The sequence below is a fragment of the Chlamydotis macqueenii genome, chromosome 9 (genome assembly GCF_036417535.1).
Source record: "Chlamydotis macqueenii isolate bChlMac1 chromosome 9, bChlMac1.mat, whole genome shotgun sequence".
NCBI classification, from domain to species: Eukaryota; Metazoa; Chordata; class Aves; order Otidiformes; family Otididae; genus Chlamydotis; species Chlamydotis macqueenii.
In genome coordinates this window covers 6553483-6571146 of record NC_141564.1, presented here as the reverse complement: position 1 = coordinate 6571146, position 17664 = coordinate 6553483, and the positions used below count along the sequence as shown (strand labels likewise).

Here is a 17664-nt window from a genome sequence, read left to right as displayed (position 1 = left end):
CCTTCAACAGTAGCGCTCTGAATGAATTTAATAAACTACCAACTCAGTTTGGGGAGTAAGGCGTTTTATGTATAGGTGATATATGAAGTGATAATTATTATTTTTTTTTAAATCTGTAGCAAGCCACTTAACTCTCTTTAAACCATCTTCACACATTGCTATTTTTCAGCAGATTAGACTGCGTTGATATCTGCAAATCTTCTTCATATCTCTGCAGCTGAGACCAAAATCCTGCATTGGGTTCTGCTACAGGTCTGGCAGTCTTCACAGTCTAGGAAAAAGGAGAGAGAGTGTAGAAGCAAGGCTTTTTTTTTTTTTTTTTTTTTTTTTGTCCCCTCTTAGACTTTTGAGAGGACTTACTTTTGTTTTGATTTGGCTATGGAATAATATACAGGTATTTTGGTAAGCTGACGTCACTCTGTACTTGCTAAAGCTTCCTGGCATGTGGTCCCTGTTACAGAATGGATTTGTGGGCAAGACATGGAAAGGATCTGCTGAATTTGCTGGAAATGTGAATGTCTCTCACAAAGTGTGCCGACACTGCTCATGTTTAAGATGATAGTGTGAAATTTGGTCATGTATCTGCATGCCTCTGTCTAGTACTGAGCAAAATGTTTAGCTAAGTTAGAAACTTTAGCGATATACCTACCAAATGGGTGCAGACTAAAAGACTCTAGCGCATGAGTCGTATGTATTGGATAGGCTTTCTAATAAAGCTGAGATGCTGTTACTCGTCCCTAGCTAGTCCCTAGCTGTTAGCCGGCCTAACAGATTCCTTCCTCTGCCATGCTGAGCTGTCACATTGGTGATAAGAGCAAATCCTGCAAAGCAACTTCTGCACACACTCGTATCCATGTCACTCATTTGCTTTATGTCTCTGTCTTTAACTTCACTTATCATGACTGAGCAAACGACAGGGGAGAAAAAAAAAAGTTCACAAAACAACCACCTTTGCATATTTGCTACCAGTGCTTAAAGCCTATTTGCATTTGTGAGTCTGTCTGTCCCAGAAACCTCATACTGAAAGCTTATTTGGCCAACTTGGGTGTGGAAAAACTTACAGTGGAATTTTTTTATTCAAGTGTTGAATATCTATATAAATGCTAATAAACAAGCGAGAGCATCAAAATAATTCTATGAGAACTCATTGTTACTCATAAGAAGCATTGCATTTGTTTTACCCAGAAGAATATACATCTGCATATAAGTACAATACCTCAAAGGCATCCTTGAGTGGGAGCTGTCTGTGTCTCATCAGATAAGCAGTGCAAATGGCAGCTGATCGGCTGCGGCCATTTTTACAGTAAACTAAACACTTCCCACCACTCTTCACAGCCTCTTCTATAGCATCGCTGCACTGTTCAAAATACCGGTACAGGTCTTCAGCCGGGTCATCAAACACGGGCACACGTATGCCCCGCACCTGCTGGAGGCCAGGAAATGGCTGCTGCCTGGTGACATTAACGCAGAAGGTGACTCCCTCTCGCCTGAGAAGGTCCTCGTTGCAGGCCGCCCTGGCGTTGCTGATGAGCAGCGAGGTGGTGACCTTGCAGAGCTGGAGCATCGGCAGCCAAGACCGCAGGGTCGCTGGCACCACTGCAGAGCTCCCCAGACACCTCCTCGAGCCGCAGCACGCCAGAGGATTGCAGCGCAGGTTGCTTCCCCCAGCAAAGTGAAGGGGCTGCGCTGCCTGGCAGCCAGCTGGGCCGTGCTATATTTATCCCTGCTGAACAGTCAGATATAAAGGCTTCAGGCAGGTCCTAGTGCCTGCTGCATCCTGAGAGCTGCATATAAACAGTGAAAAGCAATTTCAGAACCCACAGATTATTTGAGAAACAGCTGGATTTGTACAGTGCCTAGCCCTATAGCACCTAGGAAGCTAAACCACCCCGGCCCCCCGCCTCCACCCTGGAAGGCTGTGCTGGAGTCAGCACTGATGATGCTGTATTGGTGCCAGCTCATTCAGTTGCTCCTCACCCAGACAAAAGCATCTTTTGAGTACCAAGAAAATGATTTACTAGGCTATTTAGATATGGGAGTGCTAATCTTTCTGGACTTCAGTAAAATTGCTAAATGGCTTGGCCAGGGGAATGCCACATCAGCTGATGCTGGGCGGGTGATGCAGGGCTGGACCAGGTACCAGCCACTTCCTGGCAGACTGAGCATGTCACTGAGCTGCTTCAATACTTTTTCTTTCTGGCCATGATGCGGAGGAGAGAGAAAAAAAAAAAAAAAAAAAAAAAAAAAAAAAAAAAAAAGAGCCTGTGACCGCTACTTGCTGCTGGCACAAAGATGAATCTTGGCTATCACAGCAGCAGCACATCATAGACTAATGGGACTGGCATGAACTGCAATGCCAGCCAGTAAGGACTCAGCCATGAGAGGGAGGAGGAGGAGGATGAGCTTTTATTACATCATGGAGCGTGGGGGCAATCAATCATCTGCTGCATACTTGCCATCAGGCATGTCAGTAACAGCCTGCCAGAGAGATGCCAGCTCTGGGGCCAAGGGAGCCGGCTCCCTCACACGGGCATGCGAGCGCAGCATCCCCCTCCCGCTGTTCATCAAATGCCTCACCTGCCCATGGGCTCATTCCTCTGCCGCATCGCTTCCTTCGCCTAGGGCATCTCGCTGGACAAAGGGTCAGGCTGGGTCCCTGGAGCTGGAAAGGAGACAGCTCAGCAGGCGAGTATCGCCCTGATGCTGCCTACTCCAGCAATGTCAGCCAGCCCTTGGACTCTCCTATGGCCAAAATTTCCAGGATTTTCAGGCTCTCCCTGGCACTGGCTCCTGTCCAGATCGGCATTTCCATGGCTCACCCTTATTCCCAGACCATGACGCATGCGGATCAGACAAGGAACCTTTCTGCAATTGCTGCCAGAGATGTTCCTGATGGGACAGGCATGTGTTGGTTCCCTGCACTGTGGAAAGGAGCCAGCTGCTGTCCTACCTTCCTCATCCCGCCTGCAAGGCGGCAAAGGCTCTGCTTTCTTCTACCTGGCCTCATCAGAGGGCTTTCCTGGGCCTTGGCAGCTGTCCCTGGGTGGCAGTTTATGGACACACTCCACTTCAAGCCTGGGTGGAAGGAGAAGACACCAGCATGACTTCAGGTACCACAGTCCCCTTGCAGCTTGCAACACTCTGCTGACAGAGACATTTGTGTTGTGCCATGAAGGCCTTCGGTTTCCAAAGCAGAGCACATCACAGCCCAGGACTGTCCTGGGAAATGATGTTACCCAGTAGAGCAGCACAGGCCATGGTGGAAAGTCAGTGTTGTCTGAATTCCTCTGCATGGCCCATGAGCTCTATCTAATGGCATGACTCCGTGCCAGGGATGCAGCTGACAGCCTCTGTGGGCCCTGTGTGATGCCCACAAAGTGGCGAGGAGCAAGAGCAGCCAAGAAGGGCACTGGGGACAACTGCTTTGATGGCGACAGTCCCCAGCACCTGCCTGTGCAGGCAAGCCCTGGCAGCTGCCAGCTGGGTCAGTCGAGGGCTACAGGCACACCTACATACACTGGAAAGATGATGATGCCTCTTCCTCCCTTTCACCGCACCCCTGGCAGCTCTGGTTCCCCGCTGACCTGGCCCCCCTGCCCTGCCCGGCACCCCCTCCCTCACCCTGGGTACCAGCAGTGGTGGCCAAGCACTGGCATGTGCCCGACCAGAACGGAGAGGCTGCTGACCCTGAGGGGCACCGAGCTGGAGCACCCCATGTCCTGCACAAGCAGGGCAGAAGGATCACCATCACTTCCTCAGATGTGTTTCTGCTGTCAGTATCACATCTCACCATTAGAAAAACTTATTTCATGGCTTTGTTTGCCTTCCTGAGCACCTGTGAGTTGCTTCTGTGTGCCATACTTGGCTTTAGTGTGGTCCAAAAATCAGTTTAGAGGGATTATCCTGTTAAAATAATATGGCTAATGGTAAGCACGCGCCTCCCTTTGAAAAGTGCCCACCGTGCTGAGTTTTCCCAAGACGCCTGCTCTTGTTACCAAAATGGTGATCTTTATTTTGCATGGCATCACACTGGATGTGGCATGAACCCTGCACCGATCCGTATGGCCAGCAGCAGTGCAGCAGTTTGCTCCCGGATTTGCCAGACGCGCCTTGTGTGACTTACTGGCTCAGCAGTTCCCTGCAGCTCACTCCAGCACTGGTCCAGGAGGCCCCTGGGTGCCACCTGGGCCCCTTCTGGGGGCTTCTGCACCCCTCCTGCCTCACTCTGATGCTTACGATGTTTACCAGCTTCTTGCCTGCAGCTGACTGGAGGATGGTCCTTCACGCCTGAAAGGCTGTCCCTTCCCACCAGCCTGCCCCGTGTCCCCGCGCAGAGGAGGACCCAGGAACAGCGTGGTTGTCGTTACACAGAGAGAAATCATAAGCTAGACGCCATCGCCATCTCCTGGCAGTGAAGACAGTTGCCGCCTCTGGAAGCAAATGGTTGAACCGCAGGGTGAAGTTTCACCCCCTGGCTAGAAAAGGACTGATCCCTCAGTGCAGATTTTGCTGGGGGCTGCTGAGGGGTTTCTGGTCTTGGTGCCGGTTGGGGTGCGGTGCAAACACCTTGTACAAACAGCCCGGTTATGCTGGCCATCTCTTGTCCTCTTGCCATGCATCACTGCAAAGTGCCTGGCCCCATCGCCTCAGTGAGCTCCTCGTAGGTCACGGGCTGCTGCTGGAGTCCCTGCAGCCTTCCCTTCTTGGGGAAGCAGGAGCTCAACTGTGCTTCCATCACACCCCACACCTTCCACAAGTTCTTAGCAGTGAATTTGCAAACATATGGCGTTCAGCAGCATTACAAACCAACAGAAATGTTTTCAAACAGCTTCAATACACACACAGTTGTAAGTGGCCTTTACTTAAGATCATAATTAGACACAGAGGAGGCAAAAGAGTTGAGTGGTCTGCACACGACTTCGAGAAGATCAGCATTTCCACGCTTGTCTGTATGTATATAAATGTGTGTGGTGCAAATAGCTATAACTGCAGGACAGGAAACTAAATAAATACCTAGCCACTGAAGGGTATCACTCAATTTATTAAATTTAAGTGATATTTGCTTCCAGGCAGACAGATACACTTTCAGAAGCTTCCAGTTGTCAAGTCTCTCTTAGACACATCAAAAGTGGCTGTCGAGGTATCACCTTGACTCCTGCATTCACCCAGTTCTGGGAGTGGACAGGGCAGAGCTGAAGCACAAACCTTCCTGCTGCATCAGTTCAGTCTCCAGCATGCGCTCAAGATCAAACATCTGCATCACTGCGATGGCCCAGTGGTCTGCTTCGCTTGCTGTTCACCCTGCCAGCAGCTGCACTAGTACCAGGGCAGGGTAAATAACCAGCACAGCACTTTGCAATGACAAACACCAAGGGTATTTCGGATTCCCCCTACTATTATGCCATGACTTTTTTGTGTTTGAGGAAGAGAACATTTAGCAGACTTGCTTGGATGACTCAAGTCAGGTTCACGGTGTTTCCACACGCACCACATCCGTACAACCCCAGGAGCAGTTCCTCCAGATTACACAGGGTTGAATGCAGGCAAACCCCTATCGACAACACTGACATCAGCCCACTGCAAACCTGGTGGCTGAAAGCAACATTTTATTCCTCAGGACTCCTGACCTGGCCTTTACTTGTGCTTCAACAAGGAAAACAAACAAAACCTCCAAATTCAGCTGAAATGGAGAAGAAATAAAATTGCCCTGTAAATACAGATTTAAGTCTCCAGCCTTTTTATTTATACAAGGATTCAAAGAACATATTTCAACTTTAGATAAACAGTGCAAGAGAGTTACAAGTACCTTGGTAACAGAAAGAAACAGATAACTGTCCAGCTATGCCAGTAAGTGAAATAATTCTTACTCCTGCAGACAGAAATGCATCTGTTTAAAGCAAAGGTGGACTTCAAGATATTTTGCTACCTTAGCCCCTGCCAAGCCCACTGGAAAACAACAGGCAGTTTGTCATTTGTAAGTGATAAGTAGCTGCGCTCTCAAAGCCTTTATAAACCCTCACCCTTAGTTAAAACATACACGTTATGGCACAAAAGAGCAGGCTGAAAGACAGAGACACTTGGAAATCCACTATTTCTGGTTCTCCCCTTTCCAGGGACAGGGGTCTTTGTTAATGGTTTTTCCTGGACCACTACACCACTCTGCATCCTGTGAAGGGGCCTTTTCAGACCAAAACACCATCGATGACCATCTCGACCGCATCAAAGCAAATGTTCCTCCCCAGCCACCTCCACTCCCCAGAGCTCCCCATTCACGTAACCAACCCACGGCAAGCTGCCAGCCCCCGCTGGGGCCGCAGCCCTCAGCCTGCCACTGCCACGGGGCTGGGGAGGTTTGTCACAATGGTTGCGAGCAGGCGGCAGCCCAGGAAATGTCATCTATAAGCACTGAAAAGGCCACAGGCTCTGCACCAGCCCGAGCGCAGGCTCGGGGCTTGTCTGGACCTGGGCTGACTTCAGCTTGTTGGGCCAGCAGCTGTCTGGTCATCGGGTAACTATGGTTTGCTTTAGGTTTGCTGGAGTTCAGAGCGATACTGAGTCGATACCCCAGTGGGACTCAGCCGTTTCAGCCCCCCAGCAGAAGGTGGCATGGCCAAGCGCAGCCCTGCGCCACTGGATTGCAGCAGGTTGGGGAAACTGCTTCAGCGTAACGAAGAGAACAGAAAAACAGAATAACCAGGGACTGACAAAAAGCAGCAGCGCAGGCAGACTGTGTGAAAAGGTACATAAACCAAATCCAAGCGGATCCAGGACCGAGGAGGGAGGAAGCGTTAACGTGAACATCATGTGACTCCTGGCACAGAAGGGGAAGAGCCCCCAGCAGTGCCCTCGCCCGCCCCACACAGACCTGGGGCTGTCACGCTGCTCAAACCCCCAGCTCGGCTCCAGGAGGACCCCAGCAGCCGCCTTCGGGGCCCAGAGGGACACTGAAGTGCAAACTCAACCCCAGACAGAGTGGGAAGGTCCATCAGGAAGGGTTTGTCCTGCATAACAGTTTTTACTGTATCCTTGAGGCTTTGCCTTATTAATTTGGATTTTACTATCCAAACCCATTAATTGGGTTTTATTATCATAACAGGACCAATAATTTGGGCTATTAAATTGTTAAAATCTTAACGGGACAATCAATAAATCCTTGGCTTCACATTTAAAGTGTGTTCCCCTGGGGCCCGTAAGAAGCTTTTGAGGGTAACAGTCTGACAGCAAACGCTAACGGCACAGAAATGGAAACGACAAGGACTTTTCTTCCAGTCTCCCATTCTGCAAACCAAAACATTGACCTCTACAGTCGTGTGTTAAAACTCCAATTCAACCCAATCATTTTTTGAAAAGGTTACAATGTTTTAATACCCATCTCCCTCCCTCCCCCCCCTTTTTTTTTGTTTTGGATGTAAAGTTTCTGCAGGATTGGTTGTGAGGATTTCTGTAATTGAAGGCTAAATTTGTATTGGCAATTCTGGTTAAAAAATAAAAAAAGACAAAAAAAAGACAGGAACTCTTCAGAGCAGTAAAACTAAAATGTGGAACTTGCCTTACTTCTAGAAGTAAATAAATCTGTATAAATCCATTACTTGTATTTATCCACTCCTGGGTTTTGCTGGGTCTAGTGGTGCTGCCTTTCCTTTAGCCAACGTCCAGCATCCTGGCTGTCATTTCTGGAGCCCTACCAGATTAGATCAGAAAAAGCCAAGTGTAAGGCAGGAGATCAGTCACCGTGACTTGGAAGTGGCCAGTCAAAGCTGGCCTAAAATCTCTGCCTGGTTTGACGAACCATGAGCATCGTTACCTGGCTGCAGGATGAGGTGGGCAGAAGCCGCTGCTACCTCCCAGTGCCTGGTGGGACCCCCATACCAGGGAGGGCTGACAAGCTCCCTCTGCGCCCGTCTGCATCAGCTTTTGGCATTACCTTGCTCATGTTCTCATTTTCCCTAAAATCGCACATTCTGGAAACTGCTAATGTTAAAAATGTTATTTTTTCCCTTTCTGAGAAAACAGCCAAACCCCAACCCCATAATGTTTGCTCAGCCCGAAAACGCATCTCCTCTGGCAGGACAGAGGAGAAATGCTCAAACCTGAGCTGTGCAGACCAGCAAAGCAGAAGACAGAGGCACCTCTGCCCTCCCTCTCGCCTGCAGGACAAGCACACCTGAACCTCAGAGCCGATCCCACAAGAATGAAGCCCAACCCCCGGGGTGTGCTCTGGGCCCAGCCGGTCGCCGTGACTGCGCTGTATCTGTAACATTTGCTAAACCTACTTTCCAGCTGACACTTGCTCTACCTGTCACGTACAGAAGCCTCCTGGAAGCCCCGAAGCACACAGCCCTACAAGCACAGACACTCCTACAGCTACGTGAGGACATTTATATCTTCCACTGACCACCCCCAGGCTCAAAACCCGGCACAGAGCCCACCCCACCAAGCATTCTGGGGTTAGGGCAGCCGCCTGCGTGACCCAGAGGCTGGTGTGTGGTGGGACGGGGCGGCAGAGGGTGGGCCTGGCCCTTCCCTGAGCCAAAGCGGAGCTGCGGGTGGGTGTCTGACCTGCTGTCTCACCCTGTCCCTGCACCCGTTAGGGAAGGTGCACAGGAGGATGGGGAAGGGATAGGGAAAGCAGAGATTCACTTATAAACCTACAATGCAACAGGAACAAACACCAAAAGAAAAGAAATGTCCCAAACAAAATGTGTCCCGTCCCGATGTCCTCCCCAGTAGCCGCTACCTTGAGTCAGTCTCCCGGGTAGGGCCACCGCCCAGGGCTAACCACTACCAGCCCCGCTCTGCCCCAAGGCGGCTGCTGGGGCATCACTCCCGCACCTGCCCAGTGTGAGCTCTCACCACCAGTCATAGAATCATAGAATGGTTAGGGTTGGAAGGGACCTTCAAAGGCCATCTAGTCCAAGCCCCCTGCAAGGAGCAGGGACATCTCCAACCAGATCAGGTTGCTCAGAGCCCCGTCCAACCCAGCCTGGAATGTTTCCAGGGATGGGGCATCCACCACCTTTCTGGGCAACCTGTTCCAGTGTTCTATAACTCGCATTGTAAAAAATTTTTTCCTAATTTCCAATCTAAATCTACCCCCCACTATTTTAAAACCATTACTCCTTGTCCTATTGCAACAGGCCCTACTAAACAGCCTTTCCCCATCTTTCTTGTAGGCCCCCTTGAGGTACTGGAAGACCGCTATCAGGTCTCCCTGGAGCCTCCTCTTCTCCAGGCTGAACAGCCCCAACTCTCTCAGCCTGTCCTCATAAGAGAGGTGCTCCAGATCTTTTATCATCTTTTTATCGTCGCAATACTCCAGTTCGTTAAAAGTCCCTGGTCTTTCTTGTCACCAAATAAAAAGGCACGCCCAGCCGTGGCTGGGGCCAGAGGAGGAGGAGGCAGCACAACTGTCGAGTGGAGAATCCCACTGTGCATATTTTCATCTCTCTGTTACCTACGACGGTACTGCACTGCAGGTAGAAACTGGACCATTATTCCTTGGGTAAAAAATGGCTTTCCAACTAGCATGCAAAGAAAAAATACCCCAAACCCCAACCCCTAACACTCATTCCCAGTCACTTAGATGTAGGAGACCTACATTTCAAATTGTCGTCAGCTACGAGCTCTAGTCAAGAAACCCACTTGTGACCTTTCCAAAGAAAAAGGAAGTTCTGCGGTTTTGGTTCCAACAGCCACTGCCAAACCGCTTCAGTCCAACCCACCAAACCTGCTCATGCTCCTACATATGCCGCTGGAAGTGAAGGGCCATCTCTGCCTGCCTAGGAAGTACAGAGGAAAAACCTGAAAGAGCCCCTGAACGCAGCACTTGAGCAGCGCTGACGATCTCAGTCTCTGCGCGTTACGAAGTGGCGCTGCTCTCAGCACTGTCGTGCTTTTGGCAGCGGTATGGCAAGCAGCGCTCTGGCCAGCGGCTGGGTAACAACGTCAGGGCAATTGCATATTCCACTGGAGGCAGCAGAGGAGCTGCCCTCCGAGGGGCCGGCCGGGTTCCCCCGGAGCCCTCTCTGCAAAGGCTTGTGTCAGCCCCGAGAGCCAGTTTGTGGCAATAATAAAAGTAAAACAATGAGGTACGGAAAGAAGGGCCCAGCATTGGGGAAGAGACCAAGAAAGAAGAAAACAGCTCGAGCACTGCCAGAAATAGCAAACAACTGAAACCTTTTTCTCCTCCCTCTTCTCCCTTTTTTTTTTTTTTTTTTTTTTTTTTTTTTTCCAAGATGAATTAAATACGTCCGTTTGTTGGTTGCTTGGTTGGTTTTGGCAAAGTGAAGCCCTCGGCCGCAGTCTCTTTCCTGGCTGTGCTAGTGAGTTACCGCCACAAGTGCTGCGTGGCAATGAAAGCCACCGAAAGGAGGAGGAGGAAGGCAGAAGGCAAAGATCTGCTGCTGGCCTCATTGATGCCGTGTCCAGACTGCTTAGGAATAGCGTGCGTTTCTGGCTGCCTGGTGCTGGGGCTCTTAGAAAGTCTTTTGCCACAGACGTCATCAGGACAGCTGTCACCGCTCCCGGAGCCGCTCATGTCGTCACCTGCACAGAGACAAACACGGGGTGAGCTCCGGCTGCCTTCCATATGGCGGGCAACCTCCCTGCCTTCCCCTTGCTGCAACCCCGGGGAGCCCTGGCCACCAGCCCTGCCCCAGCCCATACCTGATCTCCGGCCGACTTTAAGCACCCGCTGCTGCAGCAGCCGGAAACCTCCGGAGCAGACGGAAGCAGTGGCTGTGTCAGCAGGGCTAGGCTGGGTACTGAGAGCAGCACATCCTCCATCCGCCCCGCAGCAAGTTGCCTGCACTCGAACAGACCCCCCTGCGGCCCCAGCCCAAAAGCCAGGTCACCAAAACCTCTCTCTCTGTCAGGGCCCAGCGGCAGGGTCTGCGCAGAGGCCCGTGCAGGCTGCCAGGACTGACCGCTCAGCCCCCCTCGCCTGCTGTGGACCTCTCCAGTTCTGCTCAACTCACTTGCGTCTTGGAAATCTACATCGTTCCCGATGTTAGCGTTGCCCAGCCGGTTTGTCATGATCTTTAGCTGCATGATTTGCTGGCGAATGGTCATATCTGGCTTGGTGATGTCCACCTCCACCTCTGGGTTGTTAATCTGATTAGCTAGGCCGTCCCCCATCACTTCAGGCAGGTAGCTGTGAAGGAAGGGGACAGGTTTAGATGTCTCCCCCCAGCTAAACTCACCTCTCGCCGTTACAGACACCAGTGATAACCCAGCCTTTGTGAACCCCAGGGGAGCTTCTGTCAGTGGCTCTGGCTTGTCAAACAGCCTTCATACGCTGGTGTTTGCTGAGAGGCAGCCAGCTCTAGGGATGGCTGAGCGGTCCTGCCACGGCCAGACCCCATCAGAGCCTGGGGCTCACCCTGAGGCCACCTCAGCTTGCAGGAGGTGGCTGGTGGCCTTGCAGCATCGCTGTCCCAGCATCGGGAGGGGTTTCCTGTAGGAAAGGCTGTGCGTGGGGCTGAGGGGTTGTTCTCAGGCTGGTACCTGTGGGAGCCACAGTGACATGCCCCTGTGGAAAAGCTCCATCCACTTGGGAGGCTGAGGAGCACCTTCATCCCTGTGTTGGTTAAACCCTGTGGGGACTGACACCCTGGGACAACTGAATGCCCTCAGTCCAGTACAACCAGGCAGGCCCCCAGGGAAGCTTCAGTCAACTGGAGGCAGTCAACCAGCAAACAGAACTGTGCTGCTCCCTTCAGCAGTGCCTGCAGATCTGTGGCATTGCTGGCAATGATGGGAGACATAGAAGAACTGAAGGTGCTGGTTCCAGGCTGGCAGAGACCAGTCCAGAAGGTCCACGGAGAGCTGCGGAGAAAGGTGCACGGCCAGCAATTGCCCATCTCCCCGCACAGCCATCCTTTAACTGTCAGCCATGGGTGGGAGGTGTTTCTGCAGCTGTTTGGTGTCAGCAGGGTGCCTCCTCTCATGAGGGAACAGCATTTCAGAGCAGGTATGGATAGGAAGATGCGCATGCAGCTCTCAGCAACAGCTGTGGAGTTTGTGAGGTAAATCCAGCCCTTCTGCCTTCCGAGCGCATGTGGAATTGCAAAACTGCTTCATTAGTACAAAACTACACAGCGATTTTATGGTGAATGCATTTCAATGCCTAATCCTTCAACACACAGCAAAATGACAACAGGCTTGACATTCCCAGGTACCAGATTTTCAGGAAATGCAGATTTGCGTGGACAGGGACAGACCTTTCAGTTCAGTCTGAACAAGTAGGGCTGGATGAGATGATGTGTAAGTGCCTTTTATCAAACTCTCCCTCTCTCACACTAGAACGGTGCTATCCTGGCACCTTGACCCTCTCCATACCTGCCCTTGGTCATCCCATTCCAACACTTGTCGTCCGCCGCTGAGCTGACCATTACTTTTTTGCTGCACAGGCTGCTGGGCAGGGTGATCCAGTAAGTCTTGAGAGCTGTCAGATTCCCTTTGGCATCTAAAACCTGTAGAAAAAGAGGATTCTGAGGGCCAGGATAGCTCTGGGGCACCCCAGGGCTGTGGAAAGGACAAGGATTCTGGCTGTTTTAATTAATTTATTTATTTCTTTTGTTTTACCATCACAAAGTCTGTTTTCATGCAGACAGGGATGTGTCACCAGCCTTCCCTTAAAGACCAACTGTCAACCCAAGCACCCAAGGCTGAAGGTTACATGCTAAGGACTGTTCTGGTACTGTAAGATTAACCAGGAGAAGATAATCTTCTGGGCCATGAGCTGCTGAGAAGCAGCCTCGGTGGGAGCCAGCAGGGCTCTGCCAGGGTGGGGCAGGCAGATGTCTGTGAGTGAGCAGCCTCTGAAATGTGGGACCCCACAGCAGACCCCCCTCCACAGAATACAAAATCTCCATGGAGGAGGACATCTGTATCCAGGCTGGACTGCCTGAGGCTGAACGACACCAATGGCAAGAAACCTTTTCAGATAAGTTTGGCACTACATCTCTGAAAAATTGGTTATCAGCAACCTAGACCCCAACCCTGTGCTGAGGCAAGATCAGACCTGCTTAGGTCACACCAGCACTCGCCAATCTGATCTTCTTCAGACTCGCCAGCAAAGGTGATTCAGCAGGGTGAGGGGTGGTCTGTCCTGACCCACAGGACCCAGGGCTGCTCTGGCTGGGCTCCCAGGGGAGGCAGCACACCAGCGTGGACGGAGCTTCGGAGGCAAACTCACCAGCATCTCCAGTGCTTGTGCAGAGGATTTTGCTTCCAACGCAACCCGCCCTCGCCTTTTCTTGTCCTCACTGCTGGAGCCTTTTGTGCTAATTTTGGGATTTCCACAGCCTTGGAAAACCTGAAAAACAAACCAAACTCTCTACTCCATGTTTGGCTACTATTTCTTTAATTAATTATCACTCTGCATTTAAGTTTGTTTTTTTCTCCTCCTTAAGTACATTTATCTTGTCTGCCTGCAAGATCTCCGAGATTTCGGCTTAGTTTCTGGTAAGGTTACTCTTGTGCCAGGAAGTGTTTTCAGCACACTGTAACTGGTTTTGGTTACCACTATCAAGCAGAATGCTCAGCACTAACACAAAATTGTCACATGTTTTTGGACAAGTCACCAATGTTGTTGGCAAATTATTTATTACAATTTTATCTGTTCCTACTATGATTGAAAAATAAAATTCTGCGAAGAACAACATGAGAGCTGCTCACACTCATTACGCCAGTGGTGTGGGCTTCAAGATGGCAGAGCACATGAGCTTCATTGATTTGGACAACAGACTGAGGTGCGACTACTCCAACGACCCTTGCGACAGGCACCCACACTCAGCAAATAAATGCCCCCCTGGACCAGGGGAGTGCTAGGACAGTAGATGTGTCCTATCAACCCATCATCCTAACTACCTACCCAGGCGCCCTCTGTAGCCAAAGCAGAGCAGAAGCACTTTGAAGGTACAAATCCTAGGTACTCTTTTTCCCAGTCCAGACAGCAACACCTCTGCTGCAGATAGCCAGTGCTCAGAGAACTGAGCCTCGCTGGCTGGTGGAAGGAGTGCTCAGAGACCCAAATCTAATAAAGTGTCAAAGGTCAGGAGGGCCTTTGCACTGTCAGTTTGATTCAGGAAACACCAGCCTCTACAAACAAAGCCATCTGATTTGAAAAGATGGCCTCAAGCTTATTGTGGTTACCAGGGTGCTGTCAGAAGCTATTGATAAACTCGACTTTGCACAGTGAAATCCAGACTATCATCTTCACACTGAGAAGCTTATCAAATATGTTTGACTGCTACAGTCGAACACCGATGAGACTATCTACTCCTTTTTGATTCTACCAGATTTACTATATGCCCCTCAGAAACCTCTTTCTTTGCAGATGATGCCGTGTTTTCCCACATCATGGGCTTGCCTTTATGTGGACAATCCCAGTCTCACCTAGCAAGGGAAGAAAGAATATGGCCTATCACGTTAGGAAAGAAACCTCAACGAGCACTTGGATGCATGCTCCCATTAGTGCTGTGACTTGTGCTAAGCAATACTTCCAGCCCTTCCCTTCTCCAAAAATCAGTTAGGATCTACCCTGCACCTTTCACCTGCATTTCTGCCCTAACTGTGGGACAGCTGTGGGACTTGGGGAATGTCTGGGTAAAAAGCCAAAGCCCTGGAGGGCTGTATTTGTTCCCAAAGCTTCTCTCACCTGCAGCTATAGAGGTGATTGTGGTTAACTGGATAAATCCACTAAAAATAGAAGACAGCTTCACGATAGGCTTCTTGAAAGACAGGTGAGCATCAGGAGAGTCTGTTTTGTACTCTCCAGATGGACTGCCAGATTGCCACTCTGTCCCACTGACACAACCTGATAGCGCAGGGTTTCCACTGCAGAACATCGCCCCAAGGCAGGTTAAAGCAGCTGCCTGCTGTCAGGAGGAACTGTGCACTTTCTGTAAATGCCTCAGCTCTGCCAAAATACTTCAGGGCTCTTCAGACACAGAGGCACCTGACAGCAAATGGCACCACGCCTCCCACAGTCACTGCAAATGCAGTCCATTCTGTGTGTCTGTACCTACAGGAGGCTGGCTGGATGTGGGTGGGAGGAATATTTGGAAAGACTTGAGATGGTTTTTGTCTGTGTAAGATAGGTGGTTTCCTATCATTAAAAGACTGAGCATTCAGTCTTTTTCATCCTTCATCTCCTTTAGTTCCACTGAATAGTAAGCACAAAACCCACTTGGTCCTGGCAGTTACACACAGTGTATCCTCTGCCAGGCCCAGGCACACGCTCTTACCTTGGCTGTGATTGAATCTTTGTTTTCTTGCAAGTTAGAAATAGCTTCAGCGATCCTCATGTGAATAGTCCCTATTACAGTGTCTACGTTGTACGGTCCATCGATCCGATCAGCCACTACGACCAGGGAATCTAGCAAAACAAGACAAGAATGTTCCTCTCAGACTATGTACAAACTGAGTTAAAGCTCACGTTCATGCCGGGTGGCACAAGCTGTTGGCCCCTCGGCAGGCTTGTTGGGAGATCTCTCTCCATTTTCATTCCGGCCCAAGGGCCTGCTTGTTTTCCTCTGGTATGGGACAGCTGTCCCCAGCACACAGGCAAAGCCACCCTCAGTGGCAGAGAAACAGAGGTCACCTCCTGCAAATAAAGTGAAACCTTTATTCACACAAAGTGACCAACATTTCCTGGGGTGCTACAGAAAGGAAAAATGGAAAATTGGTGCAAAAATATTAAGTAATGCATAGCAATATTTGGCTCTAGCCCTCCTAACCCATTGCACGTCTTCAGCAAACACTGCAGCTAGCAGAAAGCGGGAGAATTGGGGTCAGTAAACTGCCAAAGGTACTGGACGTGGGCAACAACTTCTGTGGCAGTGAAGGGGCGAGAAAAGGAGTATTTCTCACCATGATCTCTGGCAAGACAAGATACGACCAGTCATGGAAATATCAGACTGTGAAGGCAGAGAAGCAGACCTAAACACCCACAACTAAACTAGTAAACAGGACATGGAGTGACTGAGGGCTGCCTCCTGCTCCCAGCTCCTCTCGTCTTGGAAAGCTCTGCTGTGCAAATGTTCCTGCCTGGCCTTGAAGCTCCTGCCTGGATGGCTGTTTTGGGACCGTGCTTGGCTTACAAAAGAATTACCAGCCTCTGCCTACCTCCAGAGATGTTTCTCAGCACTTCAGCTGGGTGTGAGGCCAGGACAGCCTATATGCTCTCAGGGCTCAGGTCACTGCAGAGGAAGGCTGACATCCTCGGTGTCCAGCGAGAGTTAAATAGGATCTCAGGGCAGGCCCAAAACTAGGTTTGGACATCTCGGGTGGGATCTTAACCAAGTCTGACTTTATCAGTCAAAAACTGTAATTCTGAAAGTCACTGCTACACTGCTGCTGCCTCAGTTTCCTACCACTTGCACTTTAGTGGCCCAGAGGCCATGCTATGCATAAGATCCATCAGCATTTAGGGACTTGGCATTCAGTTACATGTGACCTCAGATGGCTGCAGTGTGGTCTGCGTCCCCCAGGGCACACCAAAAACCTCCTGGCAGGACAAGGGGTCTGGCAGAGCACTGGGGTGGCCCATGTTCATCTGGAACAGAAAGCGCTTCACGTTCCTGTGGCCTTGCCACAGGCAAGAAAACAACTGCGATGGCTTTGTGTTGGTTCTTCTCTATACAAAGAGGGTCAAATCCCAGAGTCTAGGTTGGACAACTATACCATTTGTAATTGGAGTGATTAATTAGGAGTGATTAATTCTTCCATCCTAAATCCTGATACCTCCCCCATCAGCCTGGCAGGAGACTGTCACAGCAGATGGTGTGATGTTGCAGAAAAGCTTACTCAGCATGACTTTGTACTGCCGACATTATTCATGAGTAATGAAACCACCGGGTGAATTATACCCATCAGCTCAACAGAGTATGAGTAAAACACGTCCTTCAACCCTCAGTGCGTATGTGCCACCTGTGGTACCGCTCTGAAGGCATGATGCTTGTCTTTGAGCCGCACAGCAAATTTCCCACAAGCAAGAGTCCAGCCAGCTGGGGCACAACCATGGACCACTGCCATTTCAAACCTGCTAGCAAAGCGGTCAGTAGTCTCTTGCCTGGGCAAGCCAGCAGGACTCAGCAGAAGGACCCCAGATGACTTCCAGGAGATCTAGGTGAGGTTTGTGCAGAAACGCTGGGCCCACAGAGGAGGTAGTATGGTAATAACGGAGCCCTGATCCTGAGCCCTCTGTTGTCAGTTTAACGGCACGCTCAGCCCTCACAAGTATCTTCTCTCTGCTGTTACGTGACTGATGTTCAGACCCTGACAGCTCTCAGGGCATGCCCAGGCTGGGCAAGGACTGGACGAGGGACAGCACAAACCCACAAGAAGATACCAGATCATGCTGACGGGGCTCAAGGGCTCACAGTTTCCAAGTTAACGTGCTCTCTTTTCCTACAACCCAGTCCTATGGCAGCATTGATTTCTAAAGCTAAACATGCCATATAAGGGGGTAATGTTTTTTTTTAATTATTATTCTGGGAAATTACATCTCCTCCAACATTAAAAAGCTTGCAGCTTAACTTTGGTGCCACTCAGGGGTTGCAGTGTCATCTTTGAGACTGCATTTTCCAGACAATTTTAGCTTACAGAGGCACTAATGTTGAGATAAAGACACTTAAATCAAAGGTTGCACCCCCAAAT

General features: G+C 50.3%; 2 protein-coding genes across 2 annotated transcripts in view; both read right to left on the bottom strand.

The window, feature by feature from the left end:
• Positions 1 to 47: 47 nt before the first annotated feature.
• Positions 48 to 1628, bottom strand: DUSP28 (dual specificity phosphatase 28). Its single transcript, XM_010123814.2, has 2 exons — positions 1217 to 1628; positions 48 to 271 (listed from the first exon to the last, which is right to left on the bottom strand). The coding sequence occupies exons 1-2, from the start codon at positions 1562 to 1564 to the stop codon at positions 149 to 151; spliced, it is 471 nt and encodes a 156-aa protein (XP_010122116.2). The 5' UTR covers positions 1565 to 1628; the 3' UTR covers positions 48 to 148.
• A 3398-nt stretch (positions 1629 to 5026) lies between these two features.
• GPC1 (glypican 1) overlaps positions 5027 to 17664 on the bottom strand; it is a 205537-nt gene continuing 192899 nt past the window's right edge. Inside the window, exons 5-9 of the mRNA XM_086754740.1 lie at positions 15252 to 15382; positions 13199 to 13318; positions 12340 to 12473; positions 10977 to 11152; positions 5027 to 10545 (exon numbers count right to left, since the gene is read on the bottom strand). Coding sequence (XP_086610866.1) covers positions 10328 to 10545; positions 10977 to 11152; positions 12340 to 12473; positions 13199 to 13318; positions 15252 to 15382 — 779 coding nt within the window. The 3' untranslated portion in view covers positions 5027 to 10327. The remainder of the gene's footprint in view (positions 10546 to 10976; positions 11153 to 12339; positions 12474 to 13198; positions 13319 to 15251; positions 15383 to 17664) is intronic.